Source organism: Tiliqua scincoides, chromosome 1, assembly GCF_035046505.1.
Source record: "Tiliqua scincoides isolate rTilSci1 chromosome 1, rTilSci1.hap2, whole genome shotgun sequence".
NCBI lineage: Eukaryota > Metazoa > Chordata > Lepidosauria > Squamata > Scincidae > Tiliqua > Tiliqua scincoides.
In genome coordinates, this window is record NC_089821.1 from 277,398,410 (window position 1) to 277,414,532 (window position 16,123).

The window sequence follows — 16,123 nt, forward strand, 5'->3', positions numbered from 1 at the left end:
TTTGTGAAACATTTTTGGCGAAAAGAACGAGGTAAGTCATCAAATACTGGTGTTACTGAATTCTAAGATGTACCATTGAGGCCCTGACTGTAGTTGCATCTTCTCGGGCAGTAAGTTGTCTGCTTCCAGTAGCAAGGACTCCTTCATCCTTGCTGTGGAATGCAATTGCCTGGAAAATGCATCTGTGTTTCCTCCTGGTTTCTTTTCAGAAGCAGGTAAGGCAACATCCCATCTCTGCATCACATACCCCAGGTGGGGACGCTAGTCAGGGCTTTATCTGTGGCATTAGCCAGGTTATGGAATAAATTCTCTCCCTTGGGAGGCCTGACTGGCCCAGTTGCTGTGGTTTTCACAGAGGCGGTGAAAACATATTTCTTTTGCCTAGGCTTCTATAATTCTGTTCTGTGGCTTTTCGGTTTTTGCTTATGTTCCCAGCTATAACTCTGACTGTGCAATCCTAACTTGTGCTGGAACAGTCAGACTGGCAGGCCTGCGCTGTATCCAGCGCACGTTTCAGCTTGACTGAGGCTCAGCCCGAGGTAAGGGGAAAAAAATCCCCCTTATCCTGGGGAGAGCTGCAACAGCCCCAATGGGTCTACTCAGATCCTCTCCACCTAAATAGGTGGTGCAGATCTAAACAGAACGGAGCAGCCTTTAGTCACTCTGCGCTGCCCAGGAATGGGGCTCGCTGGATCCTGGTCACACCTCCCGCTCCCCGCCCATGGCCCTGCCTGCCACCCTCCCTTTCCTCACCCCGGAATGCCTCCTCCCTGCATTCCCCACACCCCCCTAGAAACTCACGCCAGCCGAGCTCAGCCCGTGTGAACTCACCGGTCAGTGCGGAGGCTGGATTTGGCCTCCACAGACCGGCTTGTGTCCCTGCACTGGCATAGCTGACTCACACGGAGGCACAAATGTGCTTTAAGGCATGTTTGCGACCCTCCTAGGCCAGCGGAAGGAACACTGCTACAAGAGATGTCCACAGGCCCAGCGCATCCTTAGGATTGCGCTCTGAATGTTTTCATGCTTGTTTTCTACCTCTGACTTTATCTTGTGATAGTGATTGTTTTTAGGTTTTTGTTTTTAAAAATTATTTTATATTTTAAATATATTGCCTGTCCTGATTGCCATCATGATGGATCCTTGGCAGCCTGATCCAAACCTCAAACTGAGCCAGTGCAGGCTCCTGAGCCAGCTCTCCAGTGTTGCAAACATGCCATAAGGTATGTTAGCACCAATTTGGGAGTCAGCTGGGCCAGAGCGGAGGCCTGCATCAGCTCACCAAATAAGTTCAGTGGCAGAAATGTCAGCTTCCAAAGTTTTGGATCAAAGTACCAAAAAAACATTATGCTTTTGAGTTGACATCACAATATTTTCAATGGTGTCTCCAGAATGGATCACTATAGTAAAGCGGGGGTATTAAATAAAATAATGAATACAATTAAAACACTTGATAGCAAGGATTAACATGACATGGAAGTCTTAAATCCTGATTTAAAATTATTTTTAATGGAGTTGGTTATGCCTTTTTAATTTTGCAAATATTTAGTGAAACATTGCCGTTGAAAGGTGGTCTGAAACTACCGTCACTAACTAACAAAATAAATAAAATAAATGCAGGCTAGATTTGAACTTGAGTGGCTATAGAATGGTCACTGAAAAATCCAGCAGGTCCCACAACAATCTGAGAACTTTAAAAGCTGTGGAGCTACTGCAAAAGTTCATTTTACGATTGGCTCTTATCCCTTTGGAGTCACTTCCTAATCTTGAAACTACAATCACAGAGAAAGAAAAGGGGAACCAGTTAAACAAAATTCCCCAGAACCAAAGGTTTTTCTTACCATTGTCAAAAGGTTGAGTGGTAGCTGAATGGCATGGCTTAGGCTTGGGAAAGAAGGAAGGAAGAGAAGCAGGTGTTAGTTCATTGCACCAGGGAGATAAAAGGGGTTTCATTCACCCATCATTCAAGTACCAGTTTTGTCCTGGGTAGAATGTAATTCAGCACCTTGAGAAGGAATTCCTTAATTCATTCATTTTTCTGATTAGCAGAAGCAGCACATAGTAGAACTCCTTCTCTGTTCAGGAAGCAGCTCCTTTGTAACAGTAGGCATACAGCTGGTTTGTGTTTGTACAGTTACCCTTTGACTGCACAGAACTCCAGGTGTTTGAGTCAGGTCTGAAGGACCATTGGCCCATCCTCATGTGAGACAGGACCCAGATAAAGAGTCCTTTAGCCCCTTCCAGGCCAGTGGGAACAGCAAGTCCAACAGCCTTAGATTGCATTCCCCCCTTGTTATGCATCTTGGCTGCCACTAAATGCTAGCTGCTGGGGAAGAAACAGTGAGACAGGATTGGTGCTTTCATGCTTTTTGGGCAGGCTTCCAATACACATCTGCTTGGGCACAGAAGAAAGATGCTGCCCCTGAAGGACTTATGGTCTCATCCAGCTGAACTTTTCTGAGGTCCTTGTGCCTGCAGAAGTTGGGAGATGAGGACTCAGCAAGTGAGCTGTAGGATGGGAGACCTCTGCTTGAGACAATGGCAGGGATGCATAACTGGGGGGGGGGGTTTCCAATGGGCCAGGTGGGAAACACCCAATGAGGCTGGATCGCATCCCCAAACCACCAGCTGCTTATCACTGAATCATAAGTATCAGGTTGCAGGAACTGGTTTTTCCGAGGGCATAATTTCAGTTACTTTGGCTCTGAATTATGAGTGTTTACACACAGCAGACGGAACTCAGCAATGCAAGCAATCACACTTACCGGTGGAGGTGGAGGAGCCTTCTTTCTCAAAGGTACTTGAGGTTTTTGTCTGTATATAGAATTGCGCTTCTCCATCAGCCCAGATTTTCTTTTGCTGCCACATAGTCCCATCCTGCACTGAAATAAACACAAACCAGGTGTCTGGACAGTTGGAGATGGGACATTGGTTGACAGTGCACGAAATGAGTTTGGGATGCTTCAATGGATAGCCCTTGCTTATAACTAAGGTTTGACTGATCACCATATTTGGAGGCCAGAAATGAATTTTCCTGCAGAAATAGGCTCTGCAGGTATTAACAGAGGACAGGCTTCTGCGCCATGTCAGTTCCTAGGCACAGGCAGGAGGAATCAGTTGAGTCCAGTCAGGAAGAACTGACCTGCTGATTAGGCTGAGCGAGGGGCTGCCTCAAGAAGTAGCTTAGCAGAAGGCGATGGGGGGATGCGATAGGCTACCAGCCTCTGCACAGGTACACTGGTAAAGAAGACGTGCCAAATGGATAGGGAAAAGCGGCATCATCTCTCACAACCACCACTATGATGGAACTGGAGTCATATCATCCGATTGGCCCTATATATCCAGCTAACTGCTGCTAAATGTGTTTGCCCGTGCAGGAATTAGGGAGAGGTTTGTTCATGTGAGGATGTGATAGGAGATCAAATGAAAAGTCATCTTGTTCAATAAACATCCCCTTTCAGATATTTTATTTTTAAAAATGTGCCCTTCCCCTTAACACATATAATAATCATTAAAATGCAATATAAGAACAGGGAAAATGCAACAGCCAGCATACAATGTCATTCAAAACAATACAGTACGTGCATAAAATGCCAGCAGCAGAAATAACCATAACCAAAGCATCTAAAAGGAAGAACAGCATCATATATCTATTCCAAATAAATTAAGCAGCCAGCAGAACACCAACCTGTATCCAAACCAAAGGGGAACCAAAATAAATGTGAGAAGGCCAACCACAAAAGAAAGGTTTTTAGTTACTGCCGAAAGGCTATCAAGGAGGGCATCAGCCTTAATTTTTCATTTGCAAAAGCAGATCAGTGTAGCTTATGTCATCAGTGGGCTGGAGGGAGGCAGTAGAAGTGGTGGTAGACTTTAGATGAAGGGCATCCCAAGTCTGCCACATTCTTGTCACCACAATCCACTCTGATGCAACCAACCTCACCTCATGGATAGGCCACCCATGAACCCATAATTAACCAAATAAATGCAATCACTCTCTTTCAGATGCTCTCCAGTTTCTCTTATTACAGTACTTGCCCATCTATAAGAAAAGATGAATGGGTCCCTTCTATTCCCCACCAGAACACAAGCAGTGTCGTCTTCTCATTCCTCTTGAGTAATTTCCATTTAATTCATCTGCTATCACATCTTCTGCTCTTACAATCTGAAGTAAATTGTTTGCTTCCTCCATGTTTTAACTATTACCTCCTTCCTTCTACAATTTACAAATTCTGAAATGAAGAATCCCCATTCATACAGGATGCTGTGTTTGTTTCTACTTAGCGCCCAATCCTGTGGTCCGCGGCACGGCTTTGGGCCATGGACCACAGTTGCAAAAGTGCTGTAAGGCACATTTGTGGGGCTCACCGCAGGGCTTCTGCTGGTGCTGGGACGGCCAGACTGCGGAACGGGAGGCGGGGGTGTGGATGGGGGTGTGGGGGAGGTGTTCCAGGGAGGAGGGAGGCCTGTGGGGGTGGGCGGGAGACATGTTGGGGGGAGGGAGAGAGGCGGATCTGGGGCACTCCTGCAGGGCTGCGCACCCTACACAAGCGCCTTTAGCCTTTTGGTCAGTGCTAAAGAGAGTAGCCCCATTGCGGGGCTGCTTCCCTTACTTGGGGGAAGGGACAAACTCCCAAGGTGCCTCCCGTGGTAGCGCGGGAGGTGCAGGATTCGGCGGGAGCCCTCCTCGGAGCTGCCAAGCCTGGACACTGCAGGCAACCCAGGATTGGGCTGTGCGTCAGAAATCTCAGGTCTTTCCTTTTTCTAAGGTGAATTGGTGGCAGATCGGAAAAGACCCTCAGCATCAAAACTTTATCTAAGGCATCTCTAAGTGTCTAATATACTTTATTAGATCAGCTGATGGGAGGAGGGGACTGACCAAGCACCTAGGTAGCAAAGTTAATTCATCTTTGAAGGAGAGAAAGTTGCTGCTGGCATTGAAGTTGGGGATGGTTTACACCCTCCTGAAAGAGCCCTCCCTGGATCACACAGTACTGAAACATTTCCAGCCAGTGTCCAACCTCCTGTTTAGGAGCAGATGGTAATGTCTCCAATCGTCTCCAAACATTTCAGTACAAGAGCTACATCATATATCTTACACATTTTCATGGGACAAAAGAAATCAGTTTTACATATGAATGAATGAAATTTAAATGAATGGATAAGTTTTAGTTTGGTATTTTCTGTAATCAGCATGATATGATTCAGAACAAAAGAGAATTGTTACAATTACCCTGCTTAATGCCTTGCTCAAACTGAGAAATGATATATAATGAGTAAAAATGTCAAACATTAGCAAATTCTCCGATGAAAAAACCAGTTGCTGTGGGCCAGAGAAAATCTTGTGGCGGGCCAAATGTGGCCCCGGGGCCATAGACTGGAGACCCTCCTGATATTGACCATGATGTCCTTCTTGGTCGGTTGGCTGAGTTGGGATCTGGAGGCATTGTTTCACAGTGGTTCCAGTATCCTGGCTGACAAATTCCAGAAAGTGATATTGGGAGACTCCTATTTGGCACCATTACCTTTGGTTAATGGGATATTAAAGGGATCCATCTTGTTCCCTCATTTTATTTAACAACATGAAACCACTGGGGAAGATCATCTGGGATTTGAAATTAGAACTTTTCTCCCTGCCATGCTAGTTTTCTTCATAAGGGGATGAAGATGTGGAAGAACATTCAATTATTTTAGCCCTCATCTAATGTTCAAAAATAATACTGTCCAGACAGCATTTTGCCACTTTATCAAGAATTAAGCCTCAGGAAAGTGGTGCCACATCAAAGGTGAAAGGGGAAATTGTGAGTATCTCACTTGTGTCTATATCAAGGACAAACTTTCCATACTGGCCCCCATGTATGCCCACAGAATGGCATGTGTGCTCGTGTGTGATGAATTCAGGGGGGAAGCAGACTAGACAAGGTGATCAGCTGGGGCCTGTGTGAGAGTCAATTCCTCACACAAAAGTAGCCAGAAGATAGGTGGACTCTTTCCACCACATGGTGACCCAAATCCTTGCATGTGTACAAGGGCACATCTTTGTGTATGTTGGGGGGGGGGGAGCAGACCTAGGATGTTTACAGGAGAAAACTGGCAAATGGGGAAGAATTCCATTGCCACTTGCTACCCACTGATTCCCCCTTCTTTGGGGTCTTGTTGCTCTTTGTCTGCCTTCCAAGTGAACAATGAATTTTGTTCCCCATTTTCCCCAATGAATCCCACCCCATTTTCTTCTGCATGTGTAGGTCCAACCTTGGGGGATTTGGACCTGACATTGCAGTATTGAGCCCCTACCCAGAAAAGACATTCAAAGCAGCCTCCCCTTTACCTCTGAACTATGAGCAAGCCATTTTGCAAGACATAAATTCTGGTATCGGTTTTACTGTCCGTTCAGCTTTCAGACCATACAGCCTAACTTCTCTTCCACTTCCCCCACATTAAAAGAGAAGTTAATTCAGAATGTGATGTACTGCTGCAAATTTATTAGATATACTAGAGATCTGTTTTTAGCCTTCCTCATCACCTTGGATGCTCTAAACCACAGGTCTCCAAACCCCGGCCTGGGGGCCAGATGCAGCCCGCAGCGAGCCTCTATCTGGCCCGCAGCCAGTCTCTTGTCCCCTGAAAGCCTCTGGCCCACTTGACTGAACATGACCAGAGCTGTGCTCTGATTGCATCTGGAGGGTGTTCCGTGGGCCGGAGAGTGGTATTCTGAGCCCACTCATTCATTTATTCATTCATCTAAGTTCCATTTCTAATTTATTTATTTAAATTTTATATTTAAATTTTCTTCTGGCCCTCAGCACTGTGCCAGATATTTCATGTGGTCCTCTGGCCAAAATGTTTGGAGACCTGTGCTCTAAACCAGGGGTCTCCAAACTTTTTGGCCAGAGGGCCGCATCAAATGTCTGGCATGGTTTTGAGGGCCGAAAAAAATTTAAATATAAAATTTATATAAATAAATTAGAGATGGAACTTAGATGTGTGAATAAATGAATGAATGGGCTCATTCATTCAACCTCTCTGGCCCTTAGAACACCCTCCAGATGCAACCAGAGTATAGTTCCAAACATGTTCGGCAAAGTGGGCCAGGGGCTTTCAGGGGACAAGAGGCTGACCGCGGGCCAGATAGATGCTCATGGTGGGCCGCATCTGGCCCCCGGGCTGGAGTTTGGAGACCTCTGCTCTAGACATACAAGTTTCATCTCAAAAGTTCATCAGTCCTTTTCAAGTCTCTCTCTCAGATTGCAAAGACTGTGACTGTGAGAATGGCCTTGCCAGATCAAACCAAAAATCCTTTTAGTCCTGTATTCTGTTTCTCACAGTGCACACTACACAGCAAGGTGCCTTAGGTATACATGGCAAATATTTGCCATACCTATCTTTCCATAGCATTTTTCTAAGCTCTGTTTATCACCAGTTAGGAAGGCTCTACCTCAATTTTTTGAAAATCCACCAGATTTAAAAGATATGAGATGTTTTGTTCAATTGATTCAGTTCTTGCAAACAGCACTAGAAAGAACAAGCTGCAGGAAAGTGTTTTCCCAGCAAGATAAACCAAAATTGAGATTTTTTGTTTGTTTGTTTAGCAGACAAGGGGGGGGGGAGAGGAAATGGGAGAGGGTTGTAAAATTATGCACAGCCTGGAAAAAAAGAGGTACAGAAAATATTTTCTCCCCTTTCAGTTTGTCTTTCTTTTTTTCTTATTTCAGTTTTAGATAAAACAAACAGAACAAGATTATGTATAAAGCAAATCACAGTTGCTCCTTCTGATTTAAGGTAAAGGTTTCCCCTGCACAGTTGTGTCCGACTCTAAGAGGCAGTGCTCATTTCTGTCTCCAAGGCAAGGGAGTCAGTGTTGTCTGAAGACATCTTCCATGGTTATGTGGCCAGCATGACTAAACGCTGAAGTGCATGGAACACTGTTACCTTCCCATAAGTGGTGCCTATTTATCTACTTGCATTTACATGATTTTGAACTGCTAGTTTGGCAGGAGCTGAGGCAAGTAACAGAAGCTCACCCTGTTCCGCAGCACCAGGGTCTCAAACTCATGGGCTGCTGACCTTCCAGTCGACAGTCCAAGGTCTTAGCCACCTTGCCTCTAAGCCACCTTGCCTCTAAGCCACTACTTAGCCACCTTGCCTCTAAGCTTTACCATAAACCATTACCATTACCTCTAAGCTTTACCATAAACCTAACTCAAATCAAGTTAATATTTGCAGGTTCATGACTATAAAAAACAAGAGAGCTACTTCAGAGGACATTAAATGCTGGTCTCCACATTATACATGCTCTTTCAAAGTCATGACTAAATTTTAAATGCTGTTTTCATTTGGCCATATCCCATCTCTTGCTTCGCCACCCTTTCTTAGCTATGGACTTGTGGGAGATAGGATTGGGCTGGACAGATTCAGAGAGGATGAGTCTATGAAGCCCAACAACTTCAGCTCGCTCTGCAAGCAACATGGGAAGGGGAGAAGTGGCTAAGGGCCCGATCCTCAACTCAGTGCTGGCATGCGCTGTCGCAAATGTGCTGTAAGGCACATTTGTGAGACTTTACTACAGGTTCAGCAAGCCCTTGCTGGGCCAGCTCTGGTGCTCGGCCCTCATTCTACTGCCTGGCGGTTGCTTGAACCACCAGGAGGTGGAGAGGTGAGTGGGGTTGTGGGTGGAGGCGGGGAGGAGGCGTTTTGGGGCAGAGGAAGGTGGGGGGAGGGCAGGTGGAGGGCAGGGAGAAGGCATGATGGGGGAGAGAGCGAGGCAGGAAGAGGGCAGTATCTGTGGATCCTGAGCCCCATGTCGGGCCACACTGTCCAACACAGGACTCTAATTCTGCACCAGCTCAAGAATCGAGTAGCCCCATTGCAGGATTACCTCCCTTACTAGGCAGAAGGGGACAAAAGTCCTCTTCTCCCGAGGAGACAGCAGTGGCTGCCCGGGGTGCATTGGGTACTATGGCAGCCATTTTGGCGCCGCAGCAGTTCTGTGCTCCGGGCAGCTCAGGATTGGACAGTAAGGCAGGTCACAATAAGAGCATCATCATCATTTTGAATTTTGTTTAAGGGAGGGTCTATATGTACTCCCCCTCCCACAAACATCATCTTTGATTTTTTGAGGCCCTGTTCTCTATTCCATCACTAGGAGAGGAGCCAGGGCTCTGGATGTTCCTATGGAACATCCTTCCAAAGGAGGCCTGTATGGCCCCTTCACTCTGCAATATCAGATCTCTGCAGTTTCAGATCAGTGCCAGGCAGTATGCCAAATGCTGTCCCCCTTGTGCAGTGGCATGCCAGCTATAGGTGTGGAAAGGAGAATGGTGGGCTAGAGTGTTCCTGATGCTTTTGTCCAGTGTCGATCTCTCCTCCACACTTCTTCAGTTCCAGTTCCTTTTCCATTTCCAGGAATGGGAAGTGCAGGAGGAGCAGAGGCAGGTGGAAGGAGGTGGGCCAGTGAACAAAGGCTAGCACCTCCCACCAGTTTGCAGCCTCAAGCAACGACCTCATTCATCCTCCCAGATGTGCCATCCATATTTTATCAAGACTGGATTTTGGCCAGAATTGGTGTAGTCTCTGGTGGTCTGTGCTCTCTGTGCTTTGTCATGTTCTGTATGTGCTGCTGGATGTGTTGTATGTGGCTTCAGACTACATTTATCAGGGAGGCAGGGTAGAACATTTTAAAATAATAAAATATGTGCCAGGTGGGAGGGAAGGCAAGGAAGAGGAAGAGAGAGGATAACTAGCTGGAAAACTGGACAGGTTCCAGAGGCGCAGTTGTGTTTCAGTTAAGCTGCATGAGCACACAAAACACCCACTACAAAAGCATGCTTCCAACCCCAGCTGTCAGAACTGCAACATGTGGGGAGAGGAGAGGCACAGTGATTTTAATCCTGAAAACAGGGCCTCTGAAGCAGCAGTTTGCTCCCAAAGTGAAATCACCTCTTCAGGGACAAATCCCTGCTATTCCAGAACGCAAAGGATCTTGGGGCACTTTCAAGGCTACCAGGTTTTTCGGCCCAATCCCAACGAGGGTCTGCATCAGCACAACATGCATTCAGCTGTCACAAAAGCACTTTGAAACCGGAAAAGACTCAGACATGCAAGTGGGAAGGCTGGAGCCTTCCTGCTAGCACCAGCAGTTGTCAGAAGGTGCCACAGGAACAGTTAAGTCCAGCACAGGGGTGGGGTGCGGGCAGCAAGAGGTTGAATGGGGCTGAATGGGTCAGTGATGGGGCATAAGAACATAAGAACATAAGAACAGCCCCACTGGATCAGGCCATAGGCCCATCTAGTCCAGCTTCCTGTATCTCACAGCGGCCCACCAAATGCCCCAGGGAGCACACCAGATAACAAGAGACCTCATCCTGGTGCCCTCCCCTACATCTGGCATTCTGACTTAACCCAAGGGGCAGGGGTAGCTGGATCATGCTTGGGAGAGGGTTGAATCAGTGGCACCAGCGCAAGCCATATCGAAAATCTCTTCCCAGGCCTGATCCACCTGCAGAGGTCAATGTGGACTCGCACCAGAGATATTGTTGGCACCCGTTGCAGTTGCTGGAGCTTACCCAGGGGTAAGGGACAAATGTCCCCTTACCCTGAAGAGACCTCCAGAAGCCAAAAATCTCCTACAGGATGCAGCATAGTCTGTGCCAGCACTGCTGCATTGCCACATGGGAATTTATGTTGGATTTGGCTGCCCATCTTAACAGCATAAGATCTGTGAGTTCAAGCCCATTTGATCAGCATGAAATGTCATCTATATGAGTGGTGTATGCAGGAAGGGCCATGAGGCTTGGACTTCACCAATTTGATTTCCATGAATTCACAAGGTAACCTTTGGCTCAGTCTTCACGATATGGGTATAATAGTTATCCAGCAACCTGAATTAAATATAGAAGATATCTTAAGCCAGAAAAACCCCCTTATGCTTTAGTTTTGAAGGACAAGGACTTTAACAAAACAATGGGTCTGGGTCTGTTTTCTGGCTGGGTTAAAATCAGAACAGAACTGCATCAAGACTGAATTTCTAACCATCAAATTATGCTCTATAATCATCCGGTAAGAGATAGTGAGGAGTTTTCCCCACCTTTCTATGAATACCTGCAGCTATGCCATTAGTGGGGTGGTGCAACCTGGAACTCTGCCTGACGTCATCTCAGGTATGCTGCCTCTGCGTTACAAAAAAGCAAACCCAACTCTTACCATATTCTTTGTGTGTTGCCATCAAACCCAGAAGGTGGGACTTCTGCTTTCATTTACAGAGACAGCACAAACTGCTGTCCCACACTTCTGGGTTGGTGTCGGCACACAAGGGAGCACAGTAAAGAGGGAAATGATCGGCTTCTTATTTAAGCAGGAAGGAGATGCACAAAATATCCTGGTACTGTATTTAAAAACTACCCAATTACTTACCCAACAGTAAGTAATAAATATCTGTTCAAGTGGGAAGATTTCAGGCAAGATTGCAACAGGAAGCAAGAGTCCTATTTCAAGGAATCTGCTTTTTTGGGTTCTGTTCTCCAAAAGCTTCCTCCAACATGACAGGTTTGATTCTGTTAGGCTGCAGCTCCAGCTGTTTCTTTGGCTGCCCATTCAATTTTGAGTCCTCTGTGCTTCCTCTGGCCTTTAAAACCTCTAATGGCTTGGAACCAAGATACCTTAGGGCAGTGGTTCTCAAACTGGTGGGTCGCGACCAACCAGTTTGTGTAACGCTTCCCCCATCCCTTTAAGGGACAGGGGAAGGGGAGGGGGACAGCGATGTGATCCCCAGGATTGCGTCGTTAAGGGGCAAGGGGGGGTGCTTTGCACTTACTTTCAGAAGGTAGGGCTGCAGCAGGCTACAGGAGGTGTGGGCAGCCCTGCACAGTGCTTCCCACGGCTTGGAACTTTCATTAAAAGCAGGCACAAAGCACTTCTGTTTTGCAGGAGGTGCTTTGCGCCCGCTTTTAGCGAATGTTCCAAGCCTTGGGGAGTGCTGTGCAGGGCTGCCCGCACCTCCTGTAGCCTGCTGCAGCCCTGCCTTCTGAAAGTAAGTGTAAAGCACCCCCCTTGCCCCCTTAACAACGTGATTCTGGGGATCGCGTTGCTGCCCTAGCCCCTCCCCCGCAAGAACTTACTGAGGGAGTAAAGCTCCCTCAACGTTTGAGAACCACTGGCTTAGAGACAATTTACTCCCATACATTCTGATGCATCCTCTAAGGCAGTGGTTCCCAAACTGTAAGTCATGGCTTCCTGGAGGGCTGCAGAAACCAGCCAGGGGAGCTGTGGAATCCTTACAATACAAGCCCAATGCAATGTTTGGGATTGTAACTCTAATGGAAAGCTGCAGCCAATGGCCCACTAGGTCAAAGGAACCACCAACTGGAAAAGTTTGGGAACCGTGATCGTAAGGTCTTCTGTGGGGGTTTTCCTTTGTGTACCATCCTTGATGGAGGAGAGAGGTGGGAGCTACGGGCAGGGCCTTTTCTGTGGTGGTGCTTCTAATGTGGAACTCCCTCCCGTTTACACTATGCCATATCTGGAGGGGTTCCAGTTAGGGCTCAGGTCATTCTTTTATTTCATAAGGCTTTCAGAGAGGCTTGGGGGAGGTTTCAGTTGGGCTAGAATGAGACTGCTATCAGACTTCTTCCTGCTGTGCTGGGTTTCTACACTATATGCTCCATGATTGTTTGATGGTTTTTTATTTATTTAAAGTTTATTTCTGGCTGTTTACACCTATTTATCGTGCTTGCTTTTATGCATTTTACTGTTACCGTGTTTTAAGTTTTGATATTATATTTTATGTCTTTTATTACTGTAAGACACTGTGATCCTTTTTAGGAAAAGCAGAATATAAATCTTTTAAGCAAATTAAGTTAAATAAATATTATAAAAAAGAAAGTTAAGGAAATAAAGAAAAAGAGGAAGAGGTGTGTGTGTGTGTGTGTGTGTGTGTGTGTGTGTGTGTATACACACGTACACACATATTCAGAGCAATTTATTTTATTTCTGTAACTTTTACAAACCAATCCTATGCTGTCCTGTCACCGGGTGGAACAGCGGTGCCAAAATGGCCACCACTGTATCCTGCGGGGCCAGAGCAACCACCTGAGAACATAAGAAGAGTCCTGCTGGATCAGGCCAAAGGCCCATCTAGTCTGAAAAGATTGAGGACTAGGGTCTTAACAGAAATACAGATGTTTATTATTATTAATATTTATGTGCCAATTTTCAATGAAAAAAATTCACAATTTACATAGCAACTGCTGTGGGAGGGATGTTATGCTGGGTAAAGAGGAACATTTGCTTTTTGCCCCTGCTCGGTATAAGAAAGTAAGATTGAGGCTGCTAGCCTAAGAACTGTTCATGCATTCATTCAAGTGGCATGAACGCAGGTGTATAGTGGGGAAGGGAGCAGAACAGCTTCTGCTGGCCCCCATTTCAACCTCCATTTATTCACTCAAACCTGTGAAAAGCATTTATGCGCAATGATGCTGTTCACTGGATTACTTGAATGCATAGAGGTCAGGAATGGAGCCACAGGCATGATGCTACTGCTTCATGTTTTCACCTACACAGATGAACATAGGAACAGCCCTTCAACCACATAATATTAGGAAATAACACCAGATAAAGCAATGCTTCCTCTCCTGTCCTCAACAGTGGAGTGCTTTCTGGCCCATTCTGTTAAATCAGAGGATAAAGGCTGTGAATACAGTGTAAAATATATTATGAAACTTCAATGCAAATATGCCAGAACAACTCTGACTGATAAGTTATGCATACACCAGTTAATTAAAGAGTAACAAAAATACTAAAAAAAAAAGTTATTTTCTTAATTCTGTGTACCAGATTAACCAAATGGCACACACAAAAACAGATCTGCTCAAGGGCAACAAAATCATGTTTCAGCTATTGGCATTTGCACACAAACATGTGCCACATGCACAATATCAAATCTATAATTGACAGCCCAATCCTATCCACACTTTCCTGGGAGTAAGCCCCATTGACTGTAATGGGACTTACTTCTGAGTAGACATGCATAGGATTGGGCTGCCAAATGCTAATCTGAACACCACTGGATTGAAAACTCTGTTTTGCAAGTCATGTTTTCATTGTAATTCACCATATGGATTCCTTAGCAAAATTTCATTTTTCGAAGCAACATTCAGCAAGCCATTTGTACTCGGTATGTTCTGGCTGTTCACACTGAATGTATATGCTAACAATCCTGGATGAATTTCACAAATGTCTGACTGTATGTCCCTATTTTGTACATGTGTAAGTGAATGCTTCGCTGGTAATACTATTTAGTTAAACATTGTCATTTACCAATGATGTACTTCTGTTTTTGAACACTTTGTTTCCAAATTTGTGTGAAATTGTGAAACTTCACATGCTGCTGTGTACATTCCCAAAATTCCAAACATTTTCTGGAATAGTCATGATTCCTGTTGGCCATATGTGATAAATATCAGGTATACAATTTTGCTGAATTTCACCATATAGATAGCATTCTTGTAAGTAACGGGGTACCTTTTCTGCTTTAGCATTACCAAAGATATGAATGGACATGATAAATTTAGAAACAAATAACTGGTACTTAACAAAAATGTTCGGAGAAAGAGAAAAAACAGCATTACTCTCTGATAAAGATCAGTCTCAAAACACATTGCAAAGCAGGAAAACTACAAACAGGGATTGAGAATACAGACCATGCTCTAGGGGTCATTGGCGAGACTTATTTCTTCCTGAATTTCTTGAGGCTATGTTGTAAAGAGGTCATTACGATAATGCTGACTTTACAGACCAGGGACAGTGGCTAAGATGCTCCAGATGAGTCTACCATTGAGCTGACCATTGGCTCTGATACTTAATTCCTTCCATGGAACATGACCTCTTTCTCAGTGCTGTCATATGTGGCATTTATGAATAAGCAACACTAAGGACTGAGTTAAATTCAGCTTCTCACCTTGGTATACCTTGGAAGGGGCTCAAAGCATATCCCATTAAATTCCAGAACTCCTCCAGACCTAGAAGAATCACCTCCAAAATGTTGTCCCAATGGAGTGCATAAGCCTGTCTCAATGAGTTGAAATCTTCAAAACGCTCACAGGCGCAGAAGGGCTCTAATAAGTCATCGCAGCTCTGTCAGTTGACTTCGTGGTTTCCTGATGACAGCATCCGAATGACAAACTGGAGTGATTGTAGTGCCTTCTAGAGTCCTGGGGCTGGTAATGTGGCCACACCATTCTCTCTGTGCTAATGTTAGACTTGTTGTGACCCCTTTAATGGAAAACAACTTGCCCGCAAAGCCTCAACCGGCTATATCAAGCTTCATGTTTACTGGCCAAATTCTTTTTTAGCTTCTCTGTACTCATCTCTTCCCCCCTCCCCCCAATAAAGCAACTAAATTAACCCAATCAACAGTGTATGGACCAAATATGGTCTTCAAGCAATTTTTATCCAGTTCTCATCCGTCCTTTCAGACTTTCCTCAGGTATGGTAGAAAGTTTTTGCATAAGGAACAGATTGTTTTCCCTCAGCTTGTAAGAGTTGTTTTATTACATGTTATCCCATCCTTGAAGAAGGTCAGGACAGCATTCAATGGTTCTTCTCTTCATTTTGTCCTCACAACAACCCTGTGAAGAACATCAGGCTCAGAGAAGAGCAACTAGCCAATGTCACTATGTGACCTTCATGGCTCAGTTGTTACCAGCAGTGCCTTTTAAAAATGCATGTAACATATGCATACAAGGCAGAAACAATCATGTGCAGGGTTCCTGTGTTGAAGCTAATGGCTCACCTGTGCAATTTGGCAGTGAAAAATGACTGAAGCAAAATTTAAGATGCACCAAAATTTTCTGAAAGTTCTCAAGAACCAGGGGGTTTGAATGGGGACTTGCTGTACTAACACACTCCCCTTGTAAATCATACTGGGGGAATTATAGCACTGCAATGGATATACAATGGTGTTCTAAGCCAGAAGGAGGAAAGAAGGAGAGGAGAGAGGAACTCAAAAGAAGAAGTAGGGTGAGCCTAAGAACAGCTCATGAGAGCACTTCACCCATTTGTGGTGGGAGGAGCTCCTCTCTCCCACAGAACAAACACTCTTGACCAATGCACAAAAGCCCCTGGAGATTTG

The 16,123-nt window shown here is 45.3% G+C and overlaps 1 protein-coding gene across 1 annotated transcript in view; it reads right to left on the bottom strand.

Moving 5' to 3' along the window:
* BLK (BLK proto-oncogene, Src family tyrosine kinase) overlaps positions 1-15,001 on the bottom strand; it is a 35,870-nt gene extending 20,869 nt beyond the window's left edge. Inside the window, exons 1-3 of the mRNA XM_066623740.1 lie at positions 14,951-15,001; positions 2,766-2,882; positions 1,842-1,884 (exon numbers count right to left, since the gene is read on the bottom strand). Coding sequence (XP_066479837.1) covers positions 1,842-1,884; positions 2,766-2,876 — 154 coding nt within the window. The 5' untranslated portion in view covers positions 2,877-2,882; positions 14,951-15,001. The remainder of the gene's footprint in view (positions 1-1,841; positions 1,885-2,765; positions 2,883-14,950) is intronic.
* Positions 15,002-16,123: the final 1,122 nt, after the last annotated feature.